Below are 13,814 nucleotides of genomic sequence, written 5' to 3'. Positions count from 1 at the left end.
GCAGCTGAAGTTTAAGGCACTAATCAGAAGGAAAATGAAGCATTATGTGTTACTGCAAATAGGAACAATGTTTAACCAGCAAATATTTTAGGAAGACTGAGCAAAAATAAAATAGAATCAGGTGGACTAACCACCCGAGGGAGTCAAGGGAGTTAGTAAAGCAGCTCCACTAAATGTCACTGAGGGTTAGACACTAAGCTTCTAACAGTTTCCCCCCTTTAACAGCACCACTAGATCTGAAAAAAAATATTTTTCCGAGCATAAGAAAGACAAAAGCGAAGAGCAGTGCAGAAAACACACTATCCTTCAGCTTCTAAAATTGAACAGTGCATGTGCATACGTTTTCATCAATGCATCAATTTGTTTGACAAACTCTGGCATGCAGAGAAGGATCAATAACGAGACAGCAGACATGATTCCCTAGCGGGTCACTACAACAGCTTTGCTCCATTTTGTTGTCTTGTTTCACACTTTTCTGGTAGCTCAGACCACTACTCTTACCTAGAGGTGCTAGAGTAACCCTAAGGAGGGCAGTCACATTACAGAGCCAGTCCTGTCATGTCTGCAGTTAACCAAAGCTGTAGAGGCTGAAACCAGATGTCTTACTGAACTTCAGAAATCTTAACAATGGAAAACTTAAGGAAGAAACCTGGTAATCAGACAGAAAAGAATTAAAATGCAAAACCTATCTATCAGGTTGCTAAAAGTCACACTCTCACAAGACATGGTATTTTACAAATATAGACAGACTTTCTTACTGTTTGGTGACTCCTAAGATGAAAAAAATTAAATGGAAAATATTAGGTTCTTTAAAAACAAAACAAAAACAAAAAACCTGGCCTAATGGAATGATAGGCCAAGTTACTTAAAAATCACAGAAAAGTTCATCTCCAAAAAAAAAGCAGTCCACTGTTTTGTCATTGCTGCCTCACAGAACCTTTTTCTATTTCTATGGGTCTAGAATAGTCAGCTGTTTGTTTCCATAAACAGCCCAGCTAAGTAGCAGATGTTTCCTTGGGCAGTTATTCAATATATCTAGAAAAAAAAAAAAAAAATCTCTTTGCCTTCCAGGCTTCTGACAGCTTTGTTTCCAGCTCCTGACTTCTCTTCTTTTCCCTGCTGAAATGTTCAACCTTTATAGCAGGCCTGCACAACAGGTGGGCCGTGGGTCTCTTGCAGCTTGAAAAACCATTTGTTTGGCCCATCAGCTGCTGAGAAGCATCATGTACTGTTTGATTTGCCCAGCTGCCAAGAGGCAGCAACAAGATGTCCAGCCGAAAATGCATATCTCCTAGCTTGTCACTGATCCCTCAGAATGCATGTATCTCCTAGAGAGCCACCTGGTCAACCAGCAGACACATAGCTCCAGATCATACGCACACGTTGCCTCGCAGGTCAAAGAAGACAAGAAAGATTTGGGATATTCAGAAGTAATTTTTGGCAGGGGGAGAGGTTGAAACAGAGGTGGAAGGAAAATGGGAAAGCAACAGTACAAGGGAAGCTGAACAGTGTTGAACTGGGTCAGCAGAGAGGAAGGAATGTCACATGGGAAAGTGAAGAAGTATTTTCATTCCAAAAATGACCTGATAAATCCATTTGAGAATCCTGGCTCTATACTAAACACAAGCACCTTTCTGCTAGAAGTCCCATGCAATAGTAAATGAGTAATAACAAATCCATAGTACTTCTAAGTGGCGATAAAAATGGAGTAACTGATGAGCAAATGTCAGTTGAATAAAAATGCAGAATTTACAAGTTGAATTATATATATTTAACATTTCTAAGACATTTTAATGAGAAAAAAGGCATGAAAAAATTTGTAAAATGTATAAAGAATCAGGTGCTTTCTTTTCTTGGATTTAATCAATTAATACTGTAGAGAATATATGACCATCGGTTTACATGGCATTATACAGATGGATGACCTCGTCTTTGAGGAGCTATGGGAGCAAATGGAACTGCTTTTGATTAAGAGGAAGGGGGACAGAGAGAGGAACAGACAGAAATGCAAAGATAGGAGATAGAAGTCCTGGGAGAAAGATGCAATTATTGAAGGAACTGTACAGAAGGATAATGGATAAAAGAAATGGACTTGATGCTCGTCATCACAGTCAATATCATGGGCAAAATAAATGAAGGAAAGACTAAAGAAAAGAGACTTTCGTTAAATGTGCTGCAAAGAGAAGTGATGTCCCCAGAAAAGAAATAGATGTCCTGTCATTTGAGGATATTGAAAACTATTTTTAAAAAATCATTAGTTAATTTGAGTGTAGTTGTGCACTGGAAAATGTGTCCTATCTATGATTAGCAGCCAACAGTAATCTTCTCTAAGTCTACAAACATAAACTCATAGAAAACTTAAGATTTAGAGAAATTAGGACAAGAAGTCTGGTGCAGTTGAAATTGGAAATGTGACCTGGGGGGTGACTTGGACTGGTTAAACACATAGATAGAAATACAGAAACAACACTGGAAGACACTGTGAAAGGGAGCTAGCAATAAGAAATGGTTGGCTGACAGTAACTGAGACTGAATTTGGGGGACCAAGTGATTTGGACTGACGAGACAAGAACAGGACCCAGTGGTTGAGAACAGAAGGAAAGATGGGGGACAGAACACGGACAGGGCAAGAAAGTCAGGTAAAGTCATCTGAAGTCTCTTCTTGACAAATAACTGGTTATGTGGCATATGGATAGAGTATTATGAGCCAGTATCTGGAGACACCTGGGTCTTGCTTAACAAGGATATTAGGTGTAAGAAGTTAAAATTAGAAACTGGAATTATGACTGGACATAAATAGAAACTTGTATTGAAATTTGAGACAAAAAAGAGGCAAGAAAGAGATTATAAAATTTGCAAAGTGATATTAGGACTGATACAAAGGCCAGAGATGAGGAGGAAACAAGAATAACAAAGCTTGATGGAGCCACTGTTAACAGTGATACAGGATTGCAAGAAAAATTAAAGGAAGATTCTGTGCCCAAGAGCATGAAATGTATCCCAAGATTGTCATTATTTGTCTCAACAGGTGTCAGTAAAACCCCCAGGGCAAAAAGCTCATTCCTTCGACCACACTGCTCATAATAAGGTATTACAGTTTATCAGTTACTTTGTTAGCTTTATTACTGTGAATCTAAAGATTCATGTCCATAAGGTTGCCAGATGCCATCTCACAGTGAAACTTCTGACTTTGTAGTTTACTTGTTAAAAAGAAAACCCTAGGAAATGGTTGCCAAGGACATCATTCAAATGGTGAAGCAAAACACTTGAAATTAAGATTTAACATATGAAAGAAATTGAGAAAATCATTCACACCTCTTTTGTAAAGCATGATGTCTAATGATGAAAGTATTATATATAAACTAGGTATTATATAAAGCATGAGAACACACATTCATCGCTGAAGATAAAGAAAATATTGGATAGATATCCATTTATTCAGCTACATCCTCGTCCCCTGCCTTGAATGAGACAGGGTACTGTGAAAAATACAGTATCTAATCATATAATTAAAGATTATATCATGATGCATTCACAAAGACGGTTGAACAAAGGTGCGGAAGACAACCTTAATTCTACCATTTCCTAATTTTGGAATGCTTGACTTTACAGCCTTGATAATGGCCTTTTCCAATAAAGTTTTTGATCTCATTAGAAATACCATCACACATTTTCACGTGCTTTTGTCCAAGATTTATACATCAGAAATGGAACCGTGCGCACAAGCTTCACAGAACCACCAAAAGTCCCTTTTCAGTATCGAAGTCCTTCAGATAGCTATCTTTCAAACACAAATATAGCACGGAAGAATCAAGGACTATCGTTTGCTGAGATTATTACACGGATTTGGCTTGTTGAAAAACAGATTAAACAAGTTTCAAACCAACACAGAAAACGATTTAGGTTAGGTTTTCAGGCAAATGAAAGCTGAAGCTGTATCTAAGCAATTTTTATCAGTATGGAGGGAAGCTGCAGGGCAGCTTTCCCCGAGTACTTAGGCAGCAAAATGCACGCACTGGGTTCCTGGTATGGGCAAAGTTAAATCATAATTTCTTTCTCACTCTTCCTCAGTAGCCTTCAAAGGCCTTACAAGGAAGTTCATACAGGACTAGGCAGTCAGTGTGCTGGGCTGCAGTTGCTTGCTTTCTCTGTTCCCGCTCAACGTCTCCATTTCCTGCCTCGTCCTTTCTGGGAGGGAAAACAACAGACGGCCCTGGAAGCTTTTATGTGCATGGTAGCCCACCGGCTCTTTTTCTTACATCAGGAAAGCACCGTCTGAAGCCACTTAGCATTACACTTAACTGTGCTGTTAATATGAGCCTACAGAAGAGGTGGAGAACTAGAAAAGGGTGAGAAGAAACAGTCGAGGGTAAAGGGTTTAGAAAGCCTAAGCTCATCTTGCTAAGGGATGGGGAGAGTAAGATAACAGACTCATTTGGAGAAAGGTTAGAAGGAAAAAAAAAATATCTGCAGCAGAATAAGAAATTGAGGTATGAAATTTTGATTGATGGACAAAAGGAACAAAATTTGCACTAGAGGAGAATGCGTAATAAGGGGAAAACGAATGGAGTAGGACAGGAAAACTTTGAGGACAGGCAAAGTGCAAAAGGTCTCCTGGAACATGAACAGACATTTGGGAGAAAAATAAAAAAAAAAAAAATAGGCCTGAGAATTCATGGGAACTAAACAGGGTGAGAAGACTGTTAGCAGAAAAGGATGGAGCTGGCTTCAGAATTAACTAGAAAGATGGCATGTGTAAGTTGGAAATGAACTGGAAGAAAGCAGAAAAGATACAGACTGAGGCAATTGCTAGAAAATAGGAAAGAAATGGAGAAGGTAAACAAAACAGCAGCCTAAGAGAGAGAATTTGGTTAGCAGGAGAGCTTTGGGAGAAAAGCACAAACCAATTTGGCAGCGATTTGGGAAAAGGAAGGCATGACAGGGACACCATATGAAAAGAACAGTCACCGGGGAAGACAGTGCAGAAGTAGAAAATTTTAGATGACTTCAGATAATGCATAAAGGTAGTGGTGATTAAATGGAATGAAGATGAATGTACAGGACTTGGGAGGGAAACTACAGGGCGACAGAAAATTGGGAATGTGGGATTTATAGAGGAAAAGAAAAATTAATAATGTAGGCAGACAAATACATGGTAAGTAACCAGATGGGGAAGAAAAAGTCAATGGATATAAGAAAGTAAGAGCTGCAGTAGATGTCATTGTTCTACTGCTTAGTAAGAGGTGTGGTAACAAAACAGTATATAAAAGTCAAACATTATCTTTGTATGGTACCTTTTTGTGTGGGATGAGGGGGTCTTGGGAAACCGGATTGGGAGCTAGGCATAGGCATCTAGTGAACCTACAATATGTATGGAGAAGAGGATAATCTGCTTTATTATTATTTTAAACAGAAGCAAGAAAGAAAACATTTAAAACCAGTGTCTACACCAGTTCCTAATAACTTAGTATCTGTTTGTATCTGTTAAAAAATATGTAAGTATATTTGAGACCCACATTTGGGTTATTTTTTATGATTATCTGTTAGCATTTAATGGATATTCCAGCAAACTGTTATCTACCCAGTGTTTTAAAAACCCAAACCCAACCCTAAAATATCCTTTATCGCTTCTTTTTATAGTCTCACATTCAAGTTTCTTTTTACTATCACTGCCATTTTACAAAAGATTTTATATGAACTAAAAGTGAATCTGAATCGGTGTTACATGATAAAAAATAGAACAGAACATACTTCACTTATTGACAAATGCAATTATCTTTAACGCTTAAATTAGTCCTATTCCTTACTCACAAAAGCGATAGTTAAAAATATCAACATTAAATATAACTTCAATTTGACAAGTATCCTTTTATTTATAATAGATAGTAGATAAAACTCTTTATTTTAATTATGATTAACTCGCATAATATGTTCGTAAATGCTGAAATTACATTTAGTATTTCAATTATTTCACTTCCCCACAGAATGATGCAGCTTTCCTACTTTTGTTTGCTTAGTTATAGAACTGCATAGTGTGCTTAATACAGTAAGTTGAAAAAAAATTAATGAATGTTGATAAAGAGACTATTACCCCAGACATGCTTTGATAATGAGATACAGGTATATTTTTGAGGGGACTAAGAAAGGCATAAGTATTTCCCTAGTAAGTATTTTTTTCCTAGAACCTGAAAAATAAAATACAGAGTCTTATATTCTTTATTATGGAATATACTGTATATTCTATATAATAATTCTTCTATAGTGCATACTAGAGTATTTAAAATATCACTTACAGATAAAATGTAAGGACATAATTGAAATTTTTCAAGATTGGAAAAACATGGTCTTTGCTGCCCCAACGAAAATTTTAAAATGTGTTAGAAAAATCCCAGTTTCACCAACTGTAAAGCTTTTGTTGAGTTTTGCAGCTAAATTCTCCAAGGAGCCCACCTGTACTGAGCATGCTTTATCCTGGTGCTGCAGGAATGAAGCAGTTCTTTCCCTGCAACTCTCTGTCATTCCTGAAAACAACTGCCGTGCTAAATATTGAAATAAGAACAGAGAAATTGTCTTTGCTTTTCTCTCAGTGCTCCTCTCCCTGATAGCCAGGCAGATGCAGAAGAAGAAACAGAATGTGTACTTGAAGCGGTAGGGAGCGTGAGCTTGATGGGGAGGCGGGGGGAAGCAGAGAACACAGAGAGAGATGTGGTACCTAACAGGAAAGGCTGGCCATGGGGAACGTCAATGGGGCACGGACTCTCGAAATGGCTGGACGAGAGGAGGCAACAGCGAGGGTCAGACAGAGACAGGGGGCTGGGGGTCACTGAGAAGGGAAGGACCTTGTAATTAAAGAAATAATCAGGGTGGTGTGAAACTGAGCTCGGAAGAGAACGCGAGAAGAATGTGAAGCTTGGAAAAAAGAAACACAACGGAATGTAGAGCAAGGAAAGAGTGAGATTAGCCACTGACAAAAGCTGGAATTGGAGTGAGGAGGAAGAAACTAGCAAGAACTGGGACACAGAGATACAGGGATATGTGCTAAGGGGGACACAGAGAAAAGGGAGTTTATGGTGAAAGGGAATCCCCCTTCCAGTGTTGGAAGTGAGCATAAAGAGTCCTGACACTTAGCATTATTCGTCTGCCATTAACTATTTCTTGAACTGTTTCTGAAACCTGTCAGCCTATAATAGCTGATCCACAATAAGCTCCCACAGTTACATTTGTGTTGTAGGGTTACATACACTGGGAGATCTAAAAGTTGATCTAAAAACGGTTGTATGACAATTAAGCTGAATATATTAAACGATAGGAAACTGCAACTTTATTACTTGCTTCTCTCTTCCTTTTCCCTAAAAAAAACCCCACCCTATTTTAATTATATGTTAAGACTGCAAAGTAGAGACAGGAAATGTCAGAATTAAGGTTGCCTTTGCAATATGATCCAATATCACGATCAGAATATATTATGGTCCAGTCTTTAATTAAATAAACATCTGTGGGCTGTTTGTTTGGTTTTTTCCTTGCACCACCTTGGACAGATGAATCAAGGAAAGGTCATCACTACTGAGAATGTTGCTTGTAAGTCCTTGATTTCATTTGTTGCAGAAATGGAAATAAATGAAATGAACATAAGGAGGCAGAGGATAGCTAGAAAAGAATGGACAATCATGAAGTGCTATTCTTACGTAGTTTTGGATAAGTCCTTCAGAATACATACTTCCGAAATACTCAGTAATTATGTGTTGCTCATTTTATAAATATCCAGCTTGGTATCTCAGCCCATCAACGAAACCAAATTCAAGAGGAACAGTGATTTTAAATATGCTGAATACATTTGCCAAAAATGCAAAGTATCCCAAAACCAAAAGGTCTTAGCTATTCGAAAGTTAAGCAATTTGCCACCTTAATAGTTCTGTGAGTCTATTTCCCAGCTTTCAAATGGGAATATTCCAAACTTCACTTCCTTGCAGGAATGCTCCGAAGATAAGGTAATTAATGTTTGCAAAGAGCTCAGATACTGCAGTGACTAGTGTAATAGAATGGCCTCCCAAGAAATTACAAGTCTGTCTTGGCACCAAACAAAATAACAAAATGACTGGATTATAACAGAATGACATAACGACTGGATTGTTACTAAATGTATTACATCAGAAGGTGCTCTGAATAAGGCATACATTTTATGGGAGGGAAAGTAGGATTCTGGAATAACAAACCCCACAACACGTACCCACTTCCCAGGCAACGTTTAATCTGGCATACTCCGACTTCTGAGTTATTGACTTTGCAGACATAACTTGCTTTAAATCTAAATGTTTATATACATGTGTTTGTCCTACATATGAACTTATTCCCTCTTTTGTATTTGTTTATATGCTCAATACATTAAAAGCTTGTCGAGTTTTTATTCTGTTGTTACAGCCTCCTTGTGGCACTCCGGTAACAACTCTTCAGGAGTTAGAAAAAGTGATTAAATAACACACAGAAGATGTCAAATGATACTGTTAAGATGATTGACTTCGAAATGCAAAATAAAGGCAATTGAGAGTGATTACTGGAGCTAATCATTTTAGGCTTGCCTCTGAAAAATGCACCTTCATTTACAAACAAAAACAAATGCTATTTTTACTGTTTAGTATTCATGTAGGTAGATTTAGCCTGTTGACTAGAGAAAACATTATAACATAAATACTATCTTTAAAACTTGCTCTTTACTAATACCTTGGTGTTTGCAATATATACATATACACATTTAGATTCACAGGGGAAGTAATATGACTCTTTTTAGTATTTCATGTATAAATTTACTCAGCAGATTTGTTTTATTACAATGTAAATAATGGGATACGGTAAATGAAAAATCCAAGAAGGGAATAAACAGATTATTTATCGTTAATGCTCAGAGTAGCTTATTGAAACATACCTTTCAGTAACTGCCACTGAATATTAGCTATGAAATTCTCATTGTGCCTTCAATGTTACCCATTAGGTTTAGCCATTTGTATAGTTAAAAGGCTCAGAATGTTTCAAATATGCCTTTAAAAACATTGTTATCTCAAATCTAACTATAAATATTCACAAAAACTACATTCAGCATGTCTGAGATTCAACCCAATATTGCTTCTAATTAATTATTCTTCTTTAATTGCTATGTATAAACAGAAATGACCTATTAATTTAAAGAAAATCTATCAGCACAGAATGTATTCTCTCTTATAAACAAGCAAGATGAACTTGACCTTGTTTGAACTTGTTTTGATGTGGCCCAGATGGTAGGCTACATGCTTGAATAGCAGTCTAAAGCTGAGGAAAAACTCATATAGCAAGATCTAGATTTATAGCCTTTTGCAAATTCCTACCTTGTATTGTCCTTTCAGCATCTGTTCTGCCCCCGCTGCGGTCAGCTTCTATCTCTGGGGTCAGAGAGTCTAGAAACATAGAAAGGTAAGACTGACACATATTTCATCTGATTCTTATAGCCCTTTTTACAACCTGTTACTCCAATGCTGAATTACAATACAATCAACCTTTGTCAGTTTTTTTAATGTTGAACAATGACTGGAGGCCAGGACAATTTTTTGTTAGACTAGGAAGATTAATGAGCAATAGATTTTTCAAGCATAAAGGGGGGCAGAAAAAGAAGAAGAAGAAAAAAATTGACTTCTCAGGCTAATAATACAAAATTGTCCTAGTTTGGACATTCTCTCCAGTGAGTTTATTTGCACATACCATATAAAGTAACAAAACAATCAAGAGAGAGGCATCACTTGAATGAAGGAAAGAAAAGAGATCTTTTTTTTTTCCCTCCCATCGTGTTATAAATTTTCAACATAACAAGCTTCTTTTGGCACTTAAATTGAAAGTTAATGGCACAGAGGCAAAAATTGGTTTCTTACCATTTAGGACCCTGAGACTATCTGTTGAAGCTGCCTGTTTCAGTGTCTGTTCCGCTTGCTCCCGTCGTTTAGTCTCAAATTCAAGTGCTTCCTGCAATTTCCTTTTTGCCTTCTTTTCCTTCTTTAGCCTCTTCTGAATTATTGCTAAGAAAAAAGAAAATCAGTGTACTCAAATTTGGATCTGAAACACGGCTACACGATTACATATTAAGAGTCCCAAGAAACGCTACAACTGCAACAGTTCATATAAATTGATTAATTATACAATACCCATTTAAATAACTTGAAATTTGCTGGAAACACCCTGGGATATTCTAAGAGCTACTGTTCTATACCGTGGCATTGAAAACCGTGGGTGATATTCAGCGATAGCATATTGGGTTTTTATAAACAGATGAGAATCTGTGAATGTGCAAACCTTGGAGCCGGCAATGAAATGTCCTTTTTGCATCATCCGACATAGACATGCCTCTGTCTCTGGAGGTGAGGTGTTTTTGCGGGATTAAATCCACCGCTTTGTTATTGTCCATAGCACACAGTTAGCATTACACATCGTGATGAAGTTCTCGCCTGCCTGCAGCTTCTCTCCCACAAGAGGGAGATCTGGCTGCTTGGGTGCCCGGGCTGCAGGAGGAGCTCAGCCCTCACATTGCTGTGGTCCTCATTCCTCAGGGAAAGGTCCTGAGTTTCCTAACTCCCCTCCAACTGCTGCTTCCTGCAGGCCATCAGACCTCTTGGTGCCTGGTCTCTTCCCCCTATTTATTTCTTATCCACATTTCCCTTTGTCTTTCCCTTTTATCTTCCTTGGTCTCCGTCGGCTCCTGTCCCATCAGCCAACTAGCCTTGAAGAACTCACAGCAAATCCTTGATGGTGCTGGATCCCCCAGCCAAGTAAATATTACTTTGCTTTGTCAAATGTGAGGAAAAATTAGGAAAGGAAGGAGTATTTTAAAATTAAGAGCCTAATTTAGAAAAATGTTTTCCTCGTATCTCTTCAGTTCAAATTCAGTTCCAAAGGAAATTCAGTTCCAAAGGAAAAGGATTGTAAGATCAGGGTGTAAGTGGATCATATGATGGCTATTTTAAAGAAACTTCATCACAACTTTCTATGTTACCAGGGTCTTACAACCACAACCATAAGACTTGTATGATCCCTGACTGAAGGAACATATCACAAATTATGTTCCTGATGGAAAAGGATAATGGGAATGATTTTTTCTACTCGATAAAAGCCAATGTGAGCTTCTAAAGAAATCACGTAAAGTCATAGAACGTATCATTATCTCCCCCACCACACCCCAACCCTTCTTACACAGAACATTTAGGGTTTTCAGGCATGTGCATGCAAGAGGCTTATTTTCCATAAGATCTTCCCAGATAACCCTTTCCCTGGAGAGTCTGTTATTTTTACACTAACTAAAAAAATATCTACTAAACTACTAACTAAAGAATTCTTTACACACACTAAAAGAATTATCCTCACCAAACTCAGATACTATGTGATATTAGGCTTGTCTGCCAAGATCTCTCTAGCCCTGTCTCTCACTCCAAAGTAACCTGTGGTACATGTCTAGGGATGAATGCCGGAAAAGGTAGAAATGTACTTCCACCATTTCATACTCCCTATTTCCAGTACTCTGTGATGGTGGTATCTTTCACAAAATGTAAATAATGAAACTTTTAAAGGGAACCATCATTGTTCTTACTATTTAATGTATAGGCTAAGAATAACCACTTTTTGGGTGATCTTGGATATTTTGTGTTGCTATACAGAACCATCCAGACACAAAATGAATATAAGCATATACCCTGTAGTCAGAAGAGCTACATAATTTACATCCGAGACTACGGAATTTTGGTTCCTTCTCATTTTGTATAGTACCAGCTATTTTACAGGCTAATTAGCTTATACTATCAAAGAACATCTAGTATCTATACAAAGGCTAAACTAAATACATTTTGAATCATTGCACAGTTTTAATGTTTTCATTATAAGTACTTTGAAAGTGATTGCAATAAATGAGAAGGAAACATATGTTGCTTTCGGAATTAAAATGTCATCATGGCTGACACATTGTAGATGTGACTACAGCAGTCAGAGCCAGAATTAGCAAGCCCTTACTGTGTAGCTGCTCACAGAAGAGATATTATCCTACTTTCAGTAGTTGATGAGACACATCCTACAGCCTTAGGAATCACTAATTGGAATATTTACAAAGAAGGAAGGAAACAGTACAATAAATAAGCAGCTCTGCGGATTGTACAGTAGCAGCAGTGAATTTTGTTTTCCAAAAAAATGGCAAAAATATTCATATGTAGCCACTAAAGAAAAAGATATTTGACTTGTTTACGTGATGAGCAAAAGATAGATGCTGCCTAATGTTGACGATCCCATTCACCTCATTTTGACCCGTGTGTGACACAGTGACTCGTGTTTCTATGCTGTAGCTTTTAAGTGTATTTCAGGTTTTTTCCTATGGTACCTCTTAACAGGGATATCATCTTGTTCAGGCTTCCATTAAGGCATGCAAAACTTTCTTTAAAACATGACACTTGCTATTTGGAAAACTAATAGCAGGTAAAGCCTCCTATGCATTTTTCTACTTTTAATTGAAGAATAAATTTTCCCAATAATTACAATATGGCCTTACTTTTTCTCTCTTACTTGAATCTGTTCGTTTTAAAGAATAATCCTTTACTTTTCTTTCTTTTGTAGAGGAGTATCCACTAGCAGGGACAGTCATCCTCATTATATTTGATTTGCTGCATACCACCATTAGGTGTTCAAATCCATTCCTCTTTGGTCTGATTCTTTTACCAGTGCAGTATCATCATTAGAGGGATATATATAAAAAAGTGGGTAATGCATCGTGCTGAAAATAACATGTGAATTATTTCAGTACCCTGAACAAAGTAAGTGACGATCCCGTGCTCCTTCCTGACATACAACTTTGAGTGAAATTCATTTTGTTTAATTTTAACTGCTCAAAACATATGTGTCTAGTCCAGCATAGCCAACTATGTTCCCTCTGCAGTTAAAGGGAAGAGAAAGAAGTCTCCACTGTGTAATTGACCCCACCTACCGGACTCAGAACAGGACACACGAATCTCGTTCTTTCTTGACCAGAAGGGGAACTTATACTAGCTCAAATGAGGTGCTTAACTTTTAGATGGCAAAACTCAGGTAAGGTCAGATGGGTCCCCCCTCAACCTCTTCTGTTGTGCCTCTGATCTCCTTACTCTAAAAAGGGATATCTGTTTGAGCAGTTGTGAGACACAGAGGTAGAAGGATGTGAAGAATAGCTGAGCTCTTTTACAAAACTACTTTAGAAGTGTAAGTAGTGCAATTGTACTGAGCGAAATAGGCCAGCTGTGGACAAAGGGATGATTCATTGCACAGCTGTGATAATTGTTAATAGTAACTGTCTTAAAAAAAAGTATTCTCAAAAGTTAAAAAAGGGAAGTAGATGATGTGACGGTCCTACCCTTCAATGGGTCAAGGCATGAAACAGGATTACATGCTGTACTTCTTGGTAGAAAGTTAAAAGTATAATGATACTGGTTGTGAACCCAAGTGTTCTCAGGATTCCCTATTTAGCTGGTTCACAGGAAAGTCAACTGGGCAAGAAGAGAGTCATTACTCTAGCCCCGCAAAAATATATATCTGACTTGTCATGGTCTGTGTTAAGCAGTAAGTGAGCCCCAGAGGTTAACTGTCCCTTGCAAAGTAATTAGAGACTATTAAAGGGCAAGACATACGTATACAGAAAAATGGAGCCATAAAGCAAGATAGGAACATGCTCATAATGCAAATGGTTAATGCAAATCACTGTAAACTGCCCTACCTTTACTATCAGTATTTTAGAATGGTGTACTGAAACAATATAATGAAACTATTTTAAAATCTTTAACATGTATATG

The 13,814-nt window shown here is 37.6% G+C and overlaps 1 protein-coding gene across 4 annotated transcripts in view; it reads right to left on the bottom strand.

Moving 5' to 3' along the window:
* DACH1 (dachshund family transcription factor 1) overlaps positions 1–13,814 on the bottom strand; it is a gene marked incomplete at its 5' end in the record, with an annotated part of 370,375 nt that overhangs the window by 27,169 nt on the left and 329,392 nt on the right. For all 4 annotated transcript variants that reach the window (XM_082494621.1, XM_082494622.1, XM_082494623.1 and 1 more), the window contains 2 exons: positions 9,357–9,425; positions 9,894–10,037. In XM_082494621.1, the coding sequence (XP_082350747.1) occupies positions 9,357–9,425; positions 9,894–10,037 (213 nt within the window). The remainder of the gene's footprint in view (positions 1–9,356; positions 9,426–9,893; positions 10,038–13,814) is intronic.

Source organism: Vanellus vanellus, assembly GCF_965231255.1.
Source record: "Vanellus vanellus genome assembly, chromosome: 1".
Classification (NCBI taxonomy): Eukaryota; Metazoa; Chordata; class Aves; order Charadriiformes; family Charadriidae; genus Vanellus; species Vanellus vanellus.
Note: the sequence above shows the minus strand (reverse complement) of the source record. Positions and strands in the feature narration are given on the sequence as shown.